Here is a 21,476-nt window from a genome sequence, read left to right on the forward strand (position 1 = left end):
TCCACAGGCCAGCTAAGAGAGAGCAAGGACAGTGGCAAAGCCCAGTGTGTGTCCCCACAAGGGGACCTTTCAGCGCCTGCCCTCAAGCAAGGCCTGAGGATGAAGTCAGCCTCTATTCCATTGGCCAAGAAACAAACTGACTTTGTGACCAGCTAGCCGGCCAACCCTGTGAGGCTTCAGAGATGGAAAAAGGTTGGTTTCACCCACGGGAGCCTCATTCCCTATGCAGAAAGCCCAGCCAAACCATTTTCAAATAAGTACATTCAGGGAACAAGCACAGAAACATTTATAAGAGCCTCTGTGAGGAGTCAGGGTTGCCCCTTCCCTCCTCCCCTGCCTTCCTCCGCCCTCTGCTCTGCACACTGCACACACACCACTGCTGCCCCCGCTTCCCTAAGTAGCCCAGCCTGTTTCTATGGCAACAGCCTCCTACTCAAGAATCTATAATGGCTTTCCATTTGCCATGAGACCATAGCCAAATGCCTCACCTTAGCCCTGAAATTCCTGCAAGTCACTTTACCTGCCCATGTCTCCTCCCTGTCCTTCTACACATATCTCGTCCTTGTTCTTCCCACAGAGCCTAGTCACTAAGAACTCAGTCAGCCTAGGTTCAAATCCCAGCTCCACCACTTGGAGATGGAGACCTTGGGCAAGGTACGTAAGTGACTCCGAGCCTCAGTTTCTTCATCTGTAGAGCAGGGAGAGTGCCAGGACCTATTGCTCAGGTTGAGTACAGTAGTGATGAACTGAAATGATTCAGGTAAAACGCTTAAAATAAAACCTGGCACATGGTATCATGCAACAGATATTAGCAACTGAAACACTCATCACACGAGTCACGGCTTTCATGAAGCCTCCCTAGCAACATCGGTCAGCACCTTCTGTTTCTCACCCCCATTTTTTTTTTCTTAAAAAAAAACAAAAAAACAAAAAAAAACCCCGAAATCTTCTGTTTTTTAAATGTTCTACAAACAGCCAGAAGCCATAAATACTGGCTGGAGTTGTTGAGGACTGTTCCATGAGGTAGGTTACTTGGATGGCAATCAAATGTTATAAATTACTACTATTAAACTCACATCCTAAAATATGTCCCTTCGTTCCCAAATTAGCTTTACCTCCAGTAACATTTCTGATGGGTTTCTCTCTAAAGAGATTGTGTTTCTGAGATCCAAAGCCTAATCTACAGAGACTGAAAGTTTCTTAAGCGTCCCACGGACACACTGGCAGTTTCTCCCAGAGTAACATGCGGGGTCCCTAAGCCCAATGCTTGTTCAGGTAAAAAGAGAACATTAAGTTACCTGAAAAGCTAAAGTAATCAAAGTAAGAGTTACATCTACTCTTTCAAATATTCCTCCTCTCAAACTCCTTGTCACAAACATTCAAGATTAAACCATGGTAAGAGGAAGAGACGAGTGGCAAACGTACCTGAGATATAGCAGGGCCTGGTGCAGTCAAACAAAGCAGCCTTGGCCCTTGGTCTCACCTGAGATATAGCAGGACCTGGTGCAGTCAAACAAAGCAGCCTTGGCCCTTGGTCTCACCTGAGATATAGCAGGACCTGGTGCAGTCAAACAAAGCAGCCTTGGCCCTTGGTCTCACCTGAGATATAGCAGGGCCTGGTGCAGTCAAACAAGGCAGCCTTGGCCCTTGGTCTCCCTGCCACCAAACTTCACAGCACTTCAGGCATCCTCTCATATGGCACAATTTCTACCTGGTTTTAAGCCTCAGGAGACTTTATACCAGTCTTCTGAGTTATAAGCTCCTTTTCTCTCAAGTTTGAAGGCCCCATAGCTCCCAATGCAGGGCTTTACTGAGCAGAGATCCATGTTTAAAGCAATCAGAGGAGAATCTAAATTTCACAAATTTTGACATTAGTTCCAATATATTCCAGACCATACAACCAGTAATAAGAGCCTTACCCTACAGAAAACTTCCAAGGGCCTACCTTAACTAACGGGTAAGACTGTAACAACTACGTCTAAGAAAATGGTTTTTCTGAGGCCCTTGAGTACATTTAAAATAGTCTGCATGTGCAGCCTAAGGTTAGGGGAACAAACACTTCCTTGGGAGTTGCTCCTGGTGGTGCCATCTCCATGGTCCCAGCAGGGCACTGTCTGACCTTGCCCCTTTGGGCAAGGGAAGATGGGTCTGGGCCCCTGGAAGATGCAGTGCTAAGCGCTAAGTCTGTGGGGCAAATGGGGTCTGGCTGGTCAGCCTTTCTTCTTCTCCCCCGTTCCCTCCAAGGAGAGAACACGCCTACAGCAAACGTGCCCCTGCAGAGGAAGTGTTCCCTGGCTCAGGTGGGGTCCCCAGGTGAGTTAAGTCTGACTCGTTTTGGGGTTCAGTAGTGGGAAGCCCACTTCCTTGCAAATATGAGTCATGCTGTCTTATACCAGCTTTTGGGGGATAAAAGTGATGTTTGTATCTACCTGCTGACATTGTAGTATTTTTTGTCAGTTTATTCAGAACCTGAGAAGGGAAGGATGGCATTATTTATTGGGCTCCCTCAGAATTCCCAACTCAACCCCCCACCATCAGGCCCATTATGAGGAAATTCCAGAAAAAGGTCCTATATGTGTCTCTCTCAGAATCACATACCAGGGATACCTTCCAGATACTGCCCAGGCAATGACTGGAAGAAAATCCATCCTTCAACCCTGGAAACATCCACCCTACAAGTGACATGTCCAGAAAAGTAAAATTCGCCCTTTAGCTCACTCCTCATTATGTGTGGGATGGTCTAGGCTTTACCACACTGGCCACGTTAAGTGTTTATATAATAGCTGTGACTGGAGACACTGGCAGTCATCCTTAGGACAAGGGAAAAGTACAGAAGTCTACAAGGAAAGACTACACATCTCATCAGGAACAGCCACCAACAAAGCTAAGACAACACACACAATCTTCTCCACCAAAAGCATCAGAAGGCATCTGACCTACCACTAAAGATCAAGATGGGGAAGGGTTTGCCCGCTTAGAGAGAAAATATTGAAGAGGCTTCAGCAAGGCTCAGGGAGAGCAGGTATAACCCCAAACCACCCCAGGTGGCTGGGCCCCATGCTCTACACTGAATGCTTCCCACACCCCCTCATTAACCATCACCGGTGATGGGCAGAGTGGAAGGGGCTGACTCACGTGCTCCCTCATCTCGTTGGCCACGGTGTCGGACATCATGATGCAGCAGATGATGACGACCAGGATGAAGTAGAGCGCGTACATGAAGCGGGTACTCCGGGACTGACGGACCTTGGGGCCGCAGCAGTAGGAGCAGCCAGCGTTCCCGCAGCAGCAGGCCAACTAGGAAAGGAACACAGAGCGTCTTCTCAGAGCCTCTCCTTTATAGACCTACTGAGCCCAGGCCTCTGCAGGTGAGCTACCATCCTTCCGAAGTGCCCCACCCATAGGATGTGTGTGAACAAAGCTGTCGCCAGGATTGGTCTAATATTGTCTTTAATAAACATGGTGAGGCTTGGGAGATGTCCAATAGCTAAACAGAAAAGGCACCCTTCCCCAGAAGCACTGTGATCACTCAGACAAAAACAATCAGGGAAGAGCACAAGAAGCCAAGAACTAGAAGAAGAACTAAGTGAAGCGGGAAGGACGGGAAAACCAAGAAGCTGAGCCCAAGAAAGAGACCTGTCAAAGTCCATAGCCAAAGAACGAACTGCGTGGCATGGTGGGGGTTGGGGCGGGGGCTGGAGCGGGGTGTGGATTACCACAAACAGGAAGCACAAAAGACACAGGCACCTTTCAGAGATTCACACAGGAAGGGTGGGCTTGAGGCTAATGAGTCTATTCCCACACATGTATAGTCTCTCCCACTAGCAATATCATTGACCAGAATGGTACATTTTTAAAAAATTTTACCAAGGATGAACTTGCACTGGCATCTCAAAATCACACCAAGTCCCTGGTTTACATAAGGGTCCATTCTCGGTGTCCTGTATGTAACGGGTTTAGATATGTCCAATGATATCGATCCATCATTATAGTATTAGAGTATTTTCACTGCCCTAAAAGGAAACTATTTTTTAGTAAGCACCAGGCAAGAGAACACAGTGTTGTTAAAAGCTCAAAGTATTCAGCCAGCCTGGTTTTGGGATCTGGCTCTGTAACCTATTAGCAATGAGCCCCAAGCAAGTTTCCTTACTTTTTAAGACTCAGACTCCTCATATATTAGAGTAAAGGGTGTTAACAGTACTTAATGTACTGCTGGTCTCTTGGATAACCTAATCAGACATACCTGGTTTTAGGGAGGAATTGCTCTTTAGTAAATAGAGAAGAATACAAAAGAGATTACCATAAACTACAAATAACCACCAAACCTAGGTGTTTTAACACTATATATAAAAACCTAACAATGCAATCTTTTAATCATGATTTAGCAGGAAGTTCAGAGTTTTGCACGGCTTCAAAACAAGCATCAATTAGAAGGCTACACTATAAACACACAGCAAGAAGAGATCGTGGGAGTAAGATGACAACAGGCTGTAATCATCAGGACAGATCTTGGAAACATACACATTTCCCAAATTATTTAATCTACTTAATGACATCACTGTTGTTTAAGCCCTTTGTCATTCTGCACTATTTCATGACTTGAAATTTCCTAATGCACTCTTTGCATCTCACATGCAGTTTTCTAAGTCATTTTCCTCAAGACTCTTCTTGCCTCATAAGGCTGGGCCACTGCTTTGCAAGATCAGCTACTCTACCGGGCTGAGCTAACAGATCACACAGCGGAACCCGAACCCTGCTGCCTTTATGGTGTTCTTACAGGCCACCTTCCTTCACAGTTCACTCATCCACAGTCTCTGTCTTTGATTTACTGATCCCTTTCCACTCATATGCCCCAATTTTTCTTTTCTCTCCCTCGCAGCTCCCTCTTTTCTCCTCCCACTGGCCTAGCTGGCTCCTCTCCCAGCCCTGCCTCCCTTCTCTGCCTCTGAAATTCCTTCCCAACTGCCTCATTCACTGGTTGCTAACTCTTTAAGCTCCATGGTCTTAGATAACCAGTTTTACTGTATTTCAAATTCAAATGTGATCAAATATTTATCCTACATGGAAAAAGAAATATTTAGAAGCAGTTGATACATACCATGACAGAACTTACCCACAGCAGAATCAACCTTTACACTTACTGTCTCCACAGAGGGAAAAATGAACAGATGCAGATATAATGTGAGCCTAATCGATCATTTAAAGACAAATAGTAACAGAGGAATATGATTATGGAAAATGAAGAGAAAATCATATTGGTTTAATCCTATCATTTTAAAGTCATGTATCATTGTATAGAGCTAATTTTTTAGTTGGAAAATGGAACTATTTCCTGCCATATCAGTAAACCAGTATGTGACAGTCATCAGCAATTGCAGTCTCCATGTGAGCCAGGAGCTCTGAGGAAACTCAGGATGTGAAAACACAAGATACTTGCCCCAAATAGCTGAGATCTATATCAAAGGAATAATTTCAATGAGACCCAACTCTTGCATCTCCCCATACATAGCAAAGTGCCAAACTTCTGGGGATAGTAATCTTCTGATATTCAGACTGCCTGCCCTTTGTTGCAAAGCTCCTATATATCCTAGCTTCCCCTCACTTCCTCAGAGCAGGTTCTCAGAACTATCTGAAATGCTGTCTCCCAGGCTACAGTCCTTATTTTGCCCCCAAAGAAAACTTAAATTGCAACTCTCATTTTGTGCATTTTTTAAAAAAAATCAACAAAATTCTCCTTATTTTTCGCTTTCACTCTATATATGGTATTTATGTGTATATACATATGAGTTTCCCTGGTGGCTCAGTGATAAAGAATCCACCTGCAATGCAGGAGATGCGAGTTTGATCCCTGGGTCCCCTAGAGGAGGAAATGGCAATCCACTCCACTATTCTTGCCTGGGAAATCCTATGGATAGAACAGCCAGCAGGCTATAGTCCATTGGGTCACAAAAGAGTCAGATATGACTTAGCAACTAAACCACCACCACATACACACACACATACAGACAGACAGATATAGATGTGTGCACATACATACACACACACCTAATATTAGAATCAAATAGCAGAGCTCTACTAGCCTACAAGTTATTTATCAAAGAAAACTAGGCCAATCACAAACAGTAAAAGCGTACCACATGCATGCTAAGTCACTTCAGTCACGTCCGACTCTTTGCAACCCCATGGACTGTAGCCTGCAGGGCTCCTCTGTCCACGAGATTCTCCAGGCAAGAACACTGGAGTTGGTTGCCATGCCCTCCTCCAGGAGATTTTCTCAACCCAGAGAACAAACACCCATCTCTTACGTCTCATTTTCTTAAGCTATCATTGACATGGAAGTGGAAATTCAAAACAGCATCCATAAAAGTAATGTTATGTTAGCATTAGGGAAAATCTCGCAACCCTGCTGACTTACCCCTTCCTTCGGGAAGAGTATAATTTATAAAATGGGTTTATCTTTTATTCCCTGACATTTACAGCTTTATTACTCTGGGGATCTGTTGTTCAGTTGCTCAGTCATGTCTGACTCTTTGCGACCCCATGGACTGCAGCATGCCAGGCTTCCTTGTCTTTCACCTTCTCCCAGAGCTTGCTCAAACTCATGTCCATTGAGTCCGTGATGCTGTCCAACCATCTTGTCCTCTGTTGTCCCCTTCTCCTCCTGCCTTCAATCTTTCCCAGCATCCGGGTCTTTTCAAATGAGTCCATTCTTCGCATCGGGTGGCCAAAGTATTGTGCCGGGGTCCAGCCCCGGCTGATCCAGGGTATTCGAAGCGGGGACGGCGTCGGCGACCTATTTATATTTATTTATTCATCAAAGATTCAAAGAGTAATAGAATAAGGATAGCTCAGTGAGGAAATTCAGTGGAGAAAAGCGGCTGAAATAAGGATAGCTCAGTAAGAAAATTCAGTGGAGAAAAGAAGCTGAGTGGCTTGGTTTACGCGGAAAATCAATATAACCCGTGACACCAGGTTAGCTCTGACCACGGAGGCCGCAGGCGCCCTCTCGAATAGCGGAAGGTGCCCCACCTTAGACACCTTCTCGAGTGGGTCTTAGAAGCCCAGGCAAATAAATGGTCGCAGAGGACATCCACGCTCCAGATGGACGCTCAGCTGGAATTTGAGAGAGATAGTGACATGGGGAGACCAAGTTTCAGTGAACAAGGCCCGCACTTTATTTTCCAAAGTAGTTTTTATACCTTAAGGTATGCATAGAGGATAATGGGGGAAGGGGTAGAGTCATGCAGCAAGCCAGGCTTTCTTCCTGCAAACTTATCATATGCAAAAGTTCAGGTGATTGACATCATCTTCTGGCCCGGAGGCCTGTTAACATTTTAAGAAACTTATCTTTTTTTAAAGGTGATTATTCCAAAGTCAGGCGCCAGCCTTCCAAAAAGCATTGGACAAAGCGGCATTTTACATTTCTATACACCCATTATATCAATCAATACACTGCCAAGGACACAGTAGGTAAGGAGTATGGAGACTTAGCAGCAAACATTGGCCCAACAAGTGAAAAACCCTTCACCAATACAATTTCTAATCAATCTTTTAACTACTCAAAGGAATCTGTGTTTAGGCAGTTTAGAACATCTCTTGCCTCTCACAATTGGGAGGCTCTGAACAATCACATGTGGCCGGAAAAACCCATTCAGGCAGGCTAGAGGATTTCCAAAGGAGTTTGTAGGTTGAAACACTGTCACATCCAGGAATTATTAACTGGAGCTGTAAGCTAACTTTTTTTTTAGAGAGAGGTAGTGGGGGACAGCCCCCTGTAAAGTCAGAGGTGTAGGTGAAAGCACAAAGCAGAAAGTAGGCAGACTCTGGTTTTGGGGGTAGATGCTCGAGAATTTTTAGGGGGACTCCTGAGGCTCGATCCCGCCTTTGCGTATGTCGAGCCTCCTTCTTCATGACCTTTGTCATGGGTGGAGTGCCTCACGCTGGCTCTCAGCAGTGATAGAATTCCAGTTGAGCTATTCCAGATCCTCACTCAATATGCAATATGCCGGCTCCCAGCAGTATTGGAGCTTCAGCATCAGCCCTTCCAATGAATATTCAGAACTGATTTCCTTTAGGATTGCCTGGTGGGATCTCCTTGCAGTCCAAGGGATTCTCTAGAGTCTTCTCCAACACCACAGTTCAAAAGCATCAATTCTTCGGTGCTCAGCTTTCTTTATAGTCTAACTCTCACACCCATACATGAGTATTGGAAAAACCATAGCTTTGACTAGACAGACCTTTGTTGGCAATGTCTCTGCTTTTTAATATGCTGTCTAGGTTTGTCATAGCTTTTCTTTCAAAGAGCAAGCGTCTTTTAATTTCACGGCTGCAGTCACCATCTGCAGTGATTTTGAAGCCCAAGAAAATAAAGTCTGTCACTGTTTCCATTGTTTCCCCATCATATTGCCATGAAGTGATGGGACCAGATGCTATGAGCTTCATTTTTTGAATGTTGAATTTTAAGCCAGCTTTTTCACTCTCCTCTTTCACCTTCAAGAGGCTCTTTAGTCCCTCTTCACTTTTTGCCTAAGGGTGGTATCATCTGCATACCTGTGGTTATTGATATTTCTCCCAGCATTCTTGATTCCAGCTTGTGCTTCATCCAGCCTGGCATTTCACATGATGTACTCTGCATATAAGTTAAATAAGCAGGGTGATAATGTACACCCTTGGCGTACTCCTTTCCCAGTTGGAACCAGTCTATTGTTCCATGTCCAGTTCTGTTGTTTCTTGACCTGCATACATGGCACTCCCCAAACCTACAACTTCAAAACTGGAGAAATCAATTCCTAGCCAGTCTAACTTCTGGGGCTGTCACCAGCTTGGAGATGAATGTCTGTGTCTTGTTACTCCTGATTCCAAAGGACTTAAACTTTCTACTGAAAAGGTAGAAAAAAACAAAGGCAGAATGTGCAACACCCAGAGTGAAACCTAATGTTTGGTGGACTTTAGATGATAATGAAGTGTCCACGTAGATCACTGGTTGTACCGAACGTACCACTATGGCAGGGGGTTTGAATAGTGGGAGAGCTGCGTAATGAATGTACCACTCTGGTGGGGGTGTGATAGTGGGAGAGCTGTGTAAAGAATGTAGCACTCTGGCAGGGGGAGGGGGGGGGTGCGGCAGGGGTGAATAATGGGAGAGCTGTGTGTGTAATGAAGGTACCACTCTAGCAGGGGTGTGACCTGTGGGAGAGCTGTGTGTGTAATGAAGGTACCACTCTAGCGGGGGGTGTGCATAGTGGGAGATCTGTGTAATGAATGTACCACTCTGGCAGGGGGAGGGTGAATAATGGGAGAGCTGTGGTGGGGTGAATGTACCACTGTAGTGAGGGGTGTGAACAATGGGAGAGCTATGGTGGGGTGAGGAAGCACGGATTATGTTTGAAGTCTCTGTCTCTTCCTTTCCATTTTGCTGGAACCCTGAACATCTTAAAAATAAAATCTATCAAAAAATAAACAACATACGAACAAAACAGTGCCAATCAATGGCTCAATAAATGGATGCTAAATGAATAACATATGATAAATTCCTAACAGCAACACTCCTCAGAGGAAAGGGCTCACGACCCCGCTGCACAAGGCCAAGGGCACATGGCACATGCTGTGCTCTGCCTCTCTCACGCCCACACTGTATCGCAGAGGGCTCATTACAAAGGCCTTGAATTTGTAGATACTGCACACAATCTTTCCCCACAAGAAATCAGTATACATTCAAGAGGGACCCAAGACAATCCTTTGGGAGGACCCTGTTTACAATTCTTCTAGAAGTTCGTCCTGCAGGTATGATTACACAAGGACACAGAGATTTAAGTAGAAGGTTGCTCGTTAAAAGCATAAAAACAGTCTTATTCTCCAGCTGCACAGGGACTGAATAAATTAATTATGGACTCTCCACACAGCAGGACATAGTTTGAAAGAAGAAGGCAGTGCTGTAGGCAGAATTGTGTCCTTACACTCATCCCTCCTGTCATATGCTGAAGTCCTAATCCCCTGTATGTCTGCACGTGACTATTTGGACAGAGGGCCCTGAAAGAGCTGGTTAAGATTAAACAAGGTCATCGGGTGGGCCCTAATCCAGTATGACTGGGGTCCTTATAAGAAGAAGAGATCAGGACACGGACACACTCAGAAGGAAGACCATGTGAAGCCACAGGGGGAAGTCAGCCATCTATGAGTCAAGGAGAGAAGCCTCTCGTGATCCTGGACTTCTAGCCCCCAGATCTGTGAACAATTAAATGTCAGTTGTTTATTTATACCACCCGGTCTGTGGTACCTGGTTATGACAGTAAACTAACACAGTCAGTACAGCCGGATACTTTATAGTTATGCATATCTAAAAGTGGGGTGTGTGGATACAAAGACCACTAACATCAATCAGCTGGAGGGTGGGCCTAGGAGGCTGAGCCTCCATGTAGGGAGGGAAATAAGACAGCTATGCCTCACAGTTCTGCTCTCCTGTTTGGGTTTTTAACCATGTGTGTGCATCACCCTTGTGATTAAGAAAAAAGAAAATAGACTATTTAAGAAAAGTAACTGTTTTGAGATATTGATACAGAAGTATTTGCAATGTGGCATTGACTTGTGTGATTTCTTTCTTTCTGAAGAACTCCCCCTCCTTCAAATACACTGAAAAAGGAAAAATTTCAAAGAGCTGTTCACATCGTATATCTAACTTTCTTCGAAATAACCACAGCATGAAGAGTAAAGGCTTTTCTAAGTAGAAGGTGCTTTTTTCAAAGAGGATGGTGGGCAGAGTCCACAAGAAAGGATCAGCCAGCCTCTTGCTGCTGCCTGGAGCTGGGCCTTCCCTTTAGTGTGAGTTTTCCTCTCTTATCTAAGGAGAATACACACACACACACACACACACACACACACTCCCCACAATAATAAATACCAGTCTCCCTTTCTGTCCTCCCCACTGGCCTTGGGCTTGACAACCACAAATTGCCACTTGTCCTGGGTGCTTGCTTGCCATCCACCTCTGCAAGGATTAAGTCATGTGCTGCTGTAGCGGCTGACCTCAACACCCACTGAAGGAGTTCAGGGTGGAGAGCAGAAGTGCGGCATCTTTGAGCCAGGAAAACTGGCAGGACAGGTCTTCAGATAGTTACATATTCTCAGGAGCTGATTTTATGAGCCCAATTCTTATATGTCCTCATGTCTACAGAAGCACTAAAATCCTTCATGGTGATGACTCTTTCTCGTGACTAACAGAAGCTCCCCAAGACTAGTAGAAACCTCCTAAAAATAAACGTGCTTGATTGGACGTACTCCCCCTTTACCAAAATCACATACATCCTGTCCTTCTCCCCTACCTCTTTCGCACAGTTTCTCAGAGCTATCTGAGGTGCTCTCTCCCGGGCTGCAGTCCTCATTTTGCCCCAACTAGTACTTGACTCAGAACTCTCACGTTGCGCAATTTTTTTTTTTTTTTTTTTAAGTCAACAGGTTGAGAGTTCTTCTAAGGACTGATGCCAGGCACATGAGGAAATGATCACAGAAGTGAAACATGAGTTAGGACTGGTAGTAACTTCCAGGCTCTTCTTTTGTTAAATTAAAAAGCACAATTTCTATATTATCTAGAATTCCCTGCTGACACCACCACCAGTTGGAAATAGCAAGAAATCAGGAAGAAAGCCAAAGAGATGTCAGAGAATCATAAAATCCATGTAAATAAATACACATGTATTTTGTAAGAGTTCCCCTCTCCCTCCCTCAGGTCTGGTCTTCACAATTCCAACAGGCTTGCGTAAGCCCACTGGTGGAAGAGTACAGGTCTGAGAACCAGAGGGCCTGGACTCTAACTCTGTGCAGCTCTGGGACTTGGTTTTCCTCATCTGCACACTGAAAGAGCCTAGCAGAGGATAGGTAAAGAGGTTTCATCTCGTGCTCAACTCATTGGCAATGGCAGTCCTGAGGTGGGTTCTAAGGCTGAATGTCTCACTCCACAGGGGACATGCAAGCACCAATGAGCGCCAGGTGACAGAGGCATGGAAGCATCCCTGCTAGAGTCTGGTCATCCCTGCAAGAGGTGACCTGACCTCTCCCATCCATAAACTCTCAGATGTTGAAAATGACCTGCAAGAGGCAAGCACACTGGGTTAATAAGCCCAAAGCACGAAGGCAGAAAGATCAATAAGAAAGAGAAGAATTGAAAAGTGGAGCAGTCAAAGGCTCCTCACGTAGCCGTGGGTTCTATGAGCATCCCTGCAGCACTGCTTTCCAAACTACGTCTGCAATGTTCAGCTCCCGAGGCAGTGCCAAAACACGCTCATCATCATGGCTCAGGCATCCCATTACCTCGAGTTCCCTTCCTTCCACTTAGGAAGGCAAACAAGTTGAGGAGGACACTTTTGTTACAAGAATCACTCCAAACTCAGGACACATTTTTAGTTCCAGTGCTTTAGTTTGGGGAAAACATCTCTTTTGGCATACCTCACAGCTTGCCAGATATCTTAGTTCTCCAATCAGGGATCGAACCCATGCCCCTCTGCAGTGGAAGCCCAGGGATTCCCAGCATTTATTCAGACTTATTCCACAAGAGCTCTGGACAGCCTGGTTGGCTTTAATGCGCCTAAACTGAGTTCAAACTTCAAAAGGAAAGAATGCTTCAAATCTGACATGGACCTTCATTCCGTCCTTTTCCTGACTTGGAAATGCAGGAGCCCAGCAGAACTGAGGAAAAGACTTCACAGAGATTTTTGTTAACTACAATAATTATAATATTGTCCCTTAATAAATAGTGAGGGGATAGAGCAGCAGCAGCAAGTTCCTAAAAAACTGAAGATGTTGAAGCTGTTGGAAGCAGAACCCAGGTGTTCCCGTGCAAGCCGGGGGCATGTAACACCAAGAAAATAGAAGAAAAATACTCAAGACATAAAAGTAGGCTCAGAATATTTTATAAAGGTAAATTGTGCTCTCTTTTAATTTGATCTCCACATCTTTTGGCAACACACAATATCCTACTCATGCCCTGTCACAGCCCGCTTGCCTTCCTTCTCCTTTGAGGTTTCAGGACTTTCTGTGAATCACCAGCAGTCAGCACTGGTAAGGAAGAACTGATTCTACTTGGACCACAGTATTTATTTAAATCTGAGTCTCCACAACCAGCCTTCTGCAGCTCATTCTCCTCACTCTATGCTCAGAAACATCTTCCCATTGAGCTCACACAGACCTTTTCCTTCACTACAACCAGGGGGCAGAGGGAGTGGTAAACGGCAACTCTTGCCAACACGGTGCCACGTGCTGCCTGTTCCCGGTAGCTTTGCGTGGGAATGATGTGCCTTGAAAGCTAGAGTAAGAACACTCAACTACTCTGCTCAATAAGGAAGTATCTTACTGCATAAGAAATACAGGTGGCAGGTAGTCGCTAATTCACACAATGATCATGTTTTAGAAAACGCAACACACACTATGGATATGTTAATAAGTTGGTTTGCTTAGGGCTTATTGGATTTCTCCCACTCAAAAGAATATAGGGCAGGACCTGCCTGGTGGTACAGTGATGAAGAATCGACCTGTCAATGCAGGGGATACAGGTTCAACCCCTGGTCTGGGAAGTTCCCACACGCCTCTGGGAAACTAAGCCCATGCACCACAACGACTGAGCCCTTGTGCTGTAACTACCGAAGCCTGTGTGCCCAGAGCCAGGAGAAGCCACCACAATGAGAAGCTTGCGCACCCCCACTAGAAAGCGGCCACCACTCACTGCAACTCAAGACAGTTGCAGCACAGTAATGAAAAAGAATCAGTGCAGCCACAGATACATACATAAATAGGAACAGAATGTAGGGCAACCCAGTAAAGCTTATTTAATCCATAATAATATTAGCTAACCAGAGCTAACACTGTGCCCTTTGTAAGGTACAACAGCTTTTATCACTAGCTGTTATAGCACCCCCACTTACGGAACTGGCAAGTGGCAGAGTCAGGATTTGAATCTGTAGGCTCTTTGCAAACCTGCTCCCCTCATGGCTGGTACACAAAGAGGATGCACCACAGACCACACGGGCCTGAAACCTTGGTTTCCTACAGAAGGGAAACTGGCTGTGTGGGGAGGAAGTGGAAAGTCAGGAAGCTGTTCCACTCTCCTGTCCTCGGGGGTACAGAAAGCAAATTCAACAAATTCATTCAACAAATATCTGAAGAAGCCGTCTCCCTTTGCGTGCCCCTCCTCTCTCCAGATAACCTCTGGCTTCAGTGGACCTGGAGGACCTCTGTTAGAGACCTGCCCAAGCAGCTCAGCCCCTCCCATCACCAAACTCCCCACCTCACCACCAAGTCCAATCCCAATTTTAAAGCCCTACCCTTAATCCCGTGGAAATAACCAAGTGATTCATTCACTCAACTAATGGTTACTATATCAATACTACATACCTCCTGTGCAATGTTAATTCCTGGAAATGCAGTAACAGGCCCCATGGAACCATCCTCTAAACCCTCTGCTTTAGCTCCTCTCTGAAGTACCTAGATAACACCATCTAATGGACATTCCTGAGTTGTCTTACAGATGTGAAAACCCCCACCAAGTGGAAGACACTAACTACTGGATGACCATGAGCACCTAGCCCCTAGACCTACTACTGCCTAAAGCTTGATAATGTTAACCCCTACGACATCACCCTGTCACCTCACCATCAGCCATTCAGAGAACTGTGCACAAGCTGAGTACCTTAAAAACGCTTTGCTGGAACTCTTCAGGGAGTTTGGGCACAAACCACCCGCCTCCTTGAATGGCCCTGCAATGAACCTTTCTCTGCTCCAAACTCTGATGTTTTGGTTTGTCTGGCTTCACTATGCGCTGGGCACATGAACTTACACTAACATAACATTTTGTTTAAAAGTAAAGAAACCTGGATGTTCCTTTCTGTACTGGAAGGAGTATTGATCACTGAAATTATGGTACATTCATCTTATTGAATCCAAAGCACCCACTGATTATACAGAAAAAATTGCCATCATGGAAAGGGGTGTGTGTGTGTGTGTGTGTGCTCGCGCGCGTGTACATGGTTGCTTAGTCATGTCCAACTCTTTGTGACCCTGTGGACTGCAGCCCGCCAAGCTCTTTTCATCCCAGGCAAGAATACTGGAGTTGGTTGACATTTCCTACACCAGGGGATCTTCCCAACCCAGGGATCGAACCCATGTTTCTTGCATCTTCTGCACTGGCAGGCGGATTCTTTGCCACTGAGCCACCTGGGAACCCATGGAAAGATATCCACACTGCATTAACTGAAAATAGTTAATAACACAAAAACACAGAGTATGATAGCATTTGGAGTAAAATTATAACAAGACATAGATCCGCCATAACAACAAAAAACAATTTAGAAGGATACATCAGTGCATCAACAGTAGTTAACAGAGTTGCAGGATGATGAGTGACTATGCTTTTCCGTATTTTCTGAACTTTTTGCAAGAAGCACATATCTTTTTCTTTTTTTAAATACATTTTAAAGGCACATATCTTATAATTAGAAAAACACTTCAAGTTTCTATTTTGGAAGAAAACAAAATGACATTGCTGTTCTACCTTATGGGTGGTAAACACTCAAATATTTGCTAAATGAATCAGCCAGCGAGTAAATGAGATCTACTTCAGCTATGTAATTGCTAGAAAACAGATAGAGTTAACTATTACTGTAACTGAGTCATAAAAGTAGAAAATTCCTACTGTGCTGTATCTTTAAATATGATTAAGATGGTAAATTTTTTTACCTCAACTTAAAACTTCTTTAACCCTTGTAACATTTTTTAGTTCAATTGCTATAAATAAACCTCTACTTGGTAGACTACGAAGCAAATAAAAATGAAATGGGAAAAATTAATGGCTACTAAGGATTCAAGGAGTTGAATTAGAAACTGTGTATTTGCCTGAACCTGAAATTGGCTCTTGTGCTTCCCTTCATTTCAGATTCTTAAGTTTTTCTCTTTTGAGCTCAGAGAATTCCTTAAACCTCCAAGGGTTTCACAGTCTCTTCCATAACTGTAGGGACAGGACTCTGTAGGCGCATCAGAAAGGAATTTGGGACAGGGCTTTCTGACACAGGTTTCAACATTCTAGAATGTGCTGGTTTCAACAGCATCCCATGAAAACTGTCAAGGGTCAGCGTCCTTCCTTCAAGAGCACTGAGCACCCACAGCCACTGGGACCCAAACTGAATCAGCCAAAGACAGGCCATCAGCCATCACCTGCCAAGCGAGCACTGGCTTTCAGGTTACAATGAATCTGGACAAAACCGTCCCCCTTGCTGGGAGTCTCTTTCTCACAAGGTTAATGTTACTTTCAGCACCAAAGGAATGCCGATCAAGTTCTCTGCTCTCAGACAGCAGTCGGATTCTTTGAGTCATTCCCTGACACCACTCTCTGCTTATGTATCTTCTAAAAAAACACCACACTTGATATATTTTAGTAGGTTGGTGGAAAGAATCTATAAAGTTTAAGTTAAAAGGTAAACTCTGCTTCTTTCTGGCAGTTCAATAGAAAACAAACTCTCCTGGGAGACAGATCATCTAGAGAAGAGTTTGTCAAACTCAGCACCATTGTGGGCCACATAATTCTTCGTGGGGGTGGGGAGGGGCGTCCTGTGAGCTATGGGATGTTTAGCAGCAGCATCCTTGGCCTTTATGTACTACGTGCCAGGAGCAACCACCCCACCCCCTAACACACACAAGTGGAGATAATCAGAAATGCCTCAGACAACTGCCCTTCCCCTTCCCAATGGGGCCAGGCTGTCTGGGTTCACACACAATCTCCATTGCAGCCTGGTTATGGGCTCTTGGGCCAATTCTTTACCTCTCCACGTTTCAATTACCTCATTGTTCAATGGGTATAAAAGTACCTCCTTCACAGGGTTATTTTGAGGATTAAATGAATCAGTTCAAGGGAAAGTTCTTAGCACAGAGCCTGGCACAGGGTAACACCCTCTTCCCAAGAAAGCCACCTGTACTTATCACCTACATCACTATAGTCACGTCCTTCCTCCTCAGAGACACCCCTTCTCCTCAGTCCATCAGGGAGACGTGGAAAAAGGTACAGATGGGAGGGGGATGCGAGCAAATCATGACACCTCATTCATAATAATATTTTCATTTTCTGCTCTAGTGTGGATGGTAACTCCACCTGTTGAAGGAAAATATTTTATAAATAAAAACTCCTGAGATCTGAGCCCAGGAAAGCATCCCACCAACTTGGGAAAAAGTGGTCTCCTGTGCATGGAGGCACTTCCCCCAAGCCCTCTTCATTGCCATTAAGGAACAAAGGAGGCGATCAGAACATTCGTTTTCACCCACTGAAGCCACAAATACCTGCAGCAGAACAGGACTGAGAAAGACAAGTTAAACAAGTTCTAGGGGAAAAATGGTATAAGAAAACAAAACCTTGAAATTCAAAATGGAAATGTGTAGGCTGATGGGAAGGAAAGTGCTCATTAGGTTTAAACCATTTTTAAAAGTCAGTTTTAAGTCTTCTCATCAAAAGGAGAGGTGGGGGGGTGGAATCCTGCTTGTTCTACTTCATAACAGCTTATCAACAAGCAGTTAATGAACCACAAAACCCAAAATTTCCCTGATTGATTGTGTCATGGAGATTATGCTGCAGTGAAGAATCTGCCAAGTCCTTTCTAAGAAGTACTTTTCTCCAGCCCAACCCCAGACCCTGCCAAGTGCAATGATGGAGGCCACAGAGCCAAATATGCTCTGGGAAGGAGAACAGAAATGACCTCGTTTCAACAATTCCAGTGGCCATGACCTCAGAGCTGAAGTGGGCCAGCAGTTTCAAGGGGTTAGCCATGCACTCCTTTTTCACCAAATGAAATCACATGTGCAACTCCAATGCACAAAACATATGAATGCACAACACTACAAATGTTCTTACATATTGATACAACACATATTTACCAAGTGCTTCTTAGTGACCAGACTGCGACGGCGCAGGAACAGCGGAGAGGAGCTACCCCGTGTCGGAGGTCAGGGGCAGCGGCTGGGAGGAGCTACCCCATGCCCCCAAGCCTGAGGCCAGGGGCGGCGGCCAAGAGGAGCAACCCCACGTCCAAGGAGCCATGGCTGCGTGGGCGCAGCAGGGCCTAGAGGAGCTATCCCACGTTAAAGGTCAGGAAGGTCGGTGTTGAGGAGATACCCCTCGTCCAAGGTAAGGAGCAATGGCTGCACTTTGCTGGAGCAGCCGTGAAGAGATACCCCATGCCCAAGGTAAGAGAAACCCAAGTAAGATGGTAGGTGTTGCAAGAGTGCGGCATCAGAGGGCAGACACACTGAAACCATACTTGCAGAAAACTAGTCAATCTAATCACACTAGGACCACAGCCTTGTCTAACTCAATGAAACTAATCCATGCCCCTGGGGCAACCCAAGATGGGCGGGTCATGGTGGAGAGATCTGACAGAATGTGGTCCACTGGAGAAGGGAATGGCAAACCACTTCAGTATTCTTGCCTTGAGAACCCCATGAACAGTATGAAAAGGCAAAATGATAGGATACGGAAAGAGAAACTCCCCAGGTCAGTAGGTGCCCAATATGCTACTGGAGATCAGTGGAGAAATAACTCCAGAAAGAATGAAGGGATGGAGCCAAAGCAAAAAGAATACCCAGCTGTGGATGTGACTGGTGATAGAAGCAAGGTCTGATGCTGTAAAGAGCAATACTGCATAGGAACCTGGAATGTCAGGTCCATGAATCAAGGCAAATTGGAAGAGGTCAACCAAGAGATGGCAAGAGTGAATGTCAACATTCTAGGAATCAGCGAACTGAAATGGACTGGAATGGGTGAATTTAACTCAGATGACCATTATATCTACTACTGCGGGCAGGAATCCCTCAGAAGAAATGGAGTAGCCATCATGGTCAACAAAAGAGTCCGAAATGCAGTACTTGGATGCAATCTCAAAAACGACAGAATGATCTCTGTTCATTTCCAAGGCAAACCATTCAATATCACAATAATCCAAGTCTATGCCCCAACCAGTAACGCTGAAGAAGCTGAAGTTGAACGGTTCTATGAAGACCTACAAGACCTTTTAGAACTAACACCCAAAAAAGATGTCCTTTTCATTATAGGGGGCTGGAATGCAAAAGTAGGAAGTCAAGAAACACCTGGAGTAACAGGCAAATTTGGCCTTGGAATACGGAATGAAGCAGGGCAAAGGCTAATGGAGTTTTGCCAAGAAAATGCACTGGTCATAACAAACACCCTCTTCCAACAACACAAGAGAAGACTCTATACATGGACATCACCAGATGGTCAACACCGAAATCAGATTGATTATATTCTTTGCAGCCAAAGATGGAGAAGCTCTATACAGTCAGCAAAAACAAGACCAGGAGCTGACTGTGGCTCAGACCATGAACTCCTTATTGCCAAATTCAGACTGAAATTGAAGAAAGTAGGGAAAACCACTAGACCATTCAGGTATGACCTAAATCAAATCCCTTATGATTATACAGTGGAAGTGAGAAATAGATTTAAGGGCCTAGATCTGATAGATAGAGTGCCTGATGAACTATGGAATGAGGTTTGTGACATTGTACAGGAGACAGGGATCAAGACCATCCCCATGGAAAAGAAATGCAAAAAAGCAAAATGGCTGTCTGGGGAGGCCTTACAAATAGCTGCGAAAAGAAGAGAAGCGAAAAGCAAAGGAGAAAAGGAAAGATATAAACATCTGAATGCAGAGTTCCAAAGAATAGCAAGAAGAGATAAGAAAGCCTTCATCAGCAATCAATGCAAAGAAATAGAGGAAAACAACAGAATGGGAAAGACTAGAGATCTCTTCAAGAAAATCAGAGATACCAAAGGAACATTTCATGCAAAGATGGGCTCGATAAAGGACAGAAATGGTATGGACCTAAAAGCAGCAGAAGATATTAAGAAGAGATGGCAAGAATACACAAAAGAACTGTACAAAAAAAGATCTTCATGACCCAGATAATCACCATGGTGTGATCACTGACCTAGAGCCAGACATCCTGGAATGTGAAGTCAAGTGGGCCTTAGAAAGCATCACTACGAACAAAGCTAGTGGAGGTGATGGAATTCCAGTGGAGCTATTCTAAATCCTGAAAGATGATGCTGTGAAAGTGCTGCACTCAATATGCCAGCAAATTTGGAAAACTCAGCAGTGACCACAGGACTGGAAAAGGTCAGTTTTCATTCCAATCCCAAAGAAAGACAATGCCAAAGAATGCTCAAACTACCGCACAATTGCACTCATCTCACACGCTAGTAAAGTAATGCTCAAAATTCTCCAAGCCAGGCTTCAGAAATATGTGAACCATGAACTTTCTGATGTTCAAGCTGGTTTTAGAAAAGGCAGAGGAACCAGAGATCAAATTGCCAACATCCGCTGGATCATGGAAAAAGCAAGAGTTCCAGAAAAGCATTTATTTCTGCTTTATTGACTATACCAAAGCCTTTGACTGTGTGGATCACAATAAACTGTGGAAAATTCTGAAAGAGATGGGAATACCAGACCACCTGATCTGCCTCTTGAGAAATTTGTATGCAGGTCAGGAAGCAACAGTTAAAACTGGACATGGAACAACAGACTGGTTCCAAATAGGAAAAGGAGTATGTCAAGGCTGTATATTGTCACCCTGTTTATTTAACTGATATGCAGAGTACATCATGAGAAATGCTGGACTGGAAGAAACACAAGCTGGAATCAAGATTGCCGGGAGAAATATCAATAACCTCAGATATGCAGATGACACCACCCTTATGGCAGAAAGTGAAGAGGAACTCAAAAGCCTCTTGATGAAAGTGAAAGTGGAGACTGAAAAAGTTGGCTTAAAGCTCAACATTCAGAAAACGAAGATCATGGCATCTGGTCCCATCACTTCATGGTAAATAGATGGGGAAACAGTGGAAACAGTGTCAGACTTTATTTTTCTGGGCTCCAAAATCACTGCAGATGGTGACTGCAGCCATGAAATTAAAAGACGCTTACTCCTTGGAAGGAAAGTATGACCAACCTAGATAGCATATTGAAAAGCAGAGACATTGTCTAGTCAAGGCTATGGTTTTTCCTGTAGTCATGTATGGATGTGAGAGTTGGACTGTGAAGAAAGCTGAGCACTGAAGAATTGATGCTCTTGAACTGTGGTGTTGGAGAAGACTCTTGAGAGTCCCTTGGACTGCAAGGAGATCCAACCAGTCCATTCTGAAGGAGATCAGCCCTGGGTGTTCTTTGGAAGGAATGATGCTAAAGCTGAAACTCCAGTACTTTGGCCACCTCATGCGAAGAGTTGACTCATTGGAAAAGACTCTGATGCTGGGAGGGATTGGGGGCAGGAGGAGAAGGGGACGACAGAGGATGAGATGGCTGGATGGCATCACTGACTCGATGGATGTGAGTCTGAGTGAACTCCGGGAGTTGGTGATGGACAGGGAGGCCTGGCGTGCTGCGATTCATGGGGTCGCAAAGAGTCGGACACGACTGAGCGACTGATCTGATCTGATC

The 21,476-nt window shown here is 44.8% G+C and overlaps 1 protein-coding gene across 6 annotated transcripts in view; it reads right to left on the reverse strand.

The window, feature by feature from the left end:
• The window catches only part of SERINC5 (serine incorporator 5), a 117,055-nt gene that overhangs the window by 56,959 nt on the left and 38,620 nt on the right, over positions 1-21,476 (reverse strand). For 5 of the 6 annotated variants that reach the window (XM_055536686.1, XM_055536684.1, XM_055536681.1 and 2 more), the window contains exon 2: positions 3,136-3,297. In XM_055536686.1, coding sequence (XP_055392661.1) covers positions 3,136-3,297 — 162 coding nt within the window. Of the gene's footprint in view, positions 1-3,135; positions 3,298-3,867; positions 4,014-21,476 lie in introns of those variants that run through there. The other variant, XM_055536682.1, reaches the window with a different exon arrangement.

This window comes from Bubalus kerabau, chromosome 10, assembly GCF_029407905.1.
Source record: "Bubalus kerabau isolate K-KA32 ecotype Philippines breed swamp buffalo chromosome 10, PCC_UOA_SB_1v2, whole genome shotgun sequence".
NCBI lineage: Eukaryota > Metazoa > Chordata > Mammalia > Artiodactyla > Bovidae > Bubalus > Bubalus kerabau.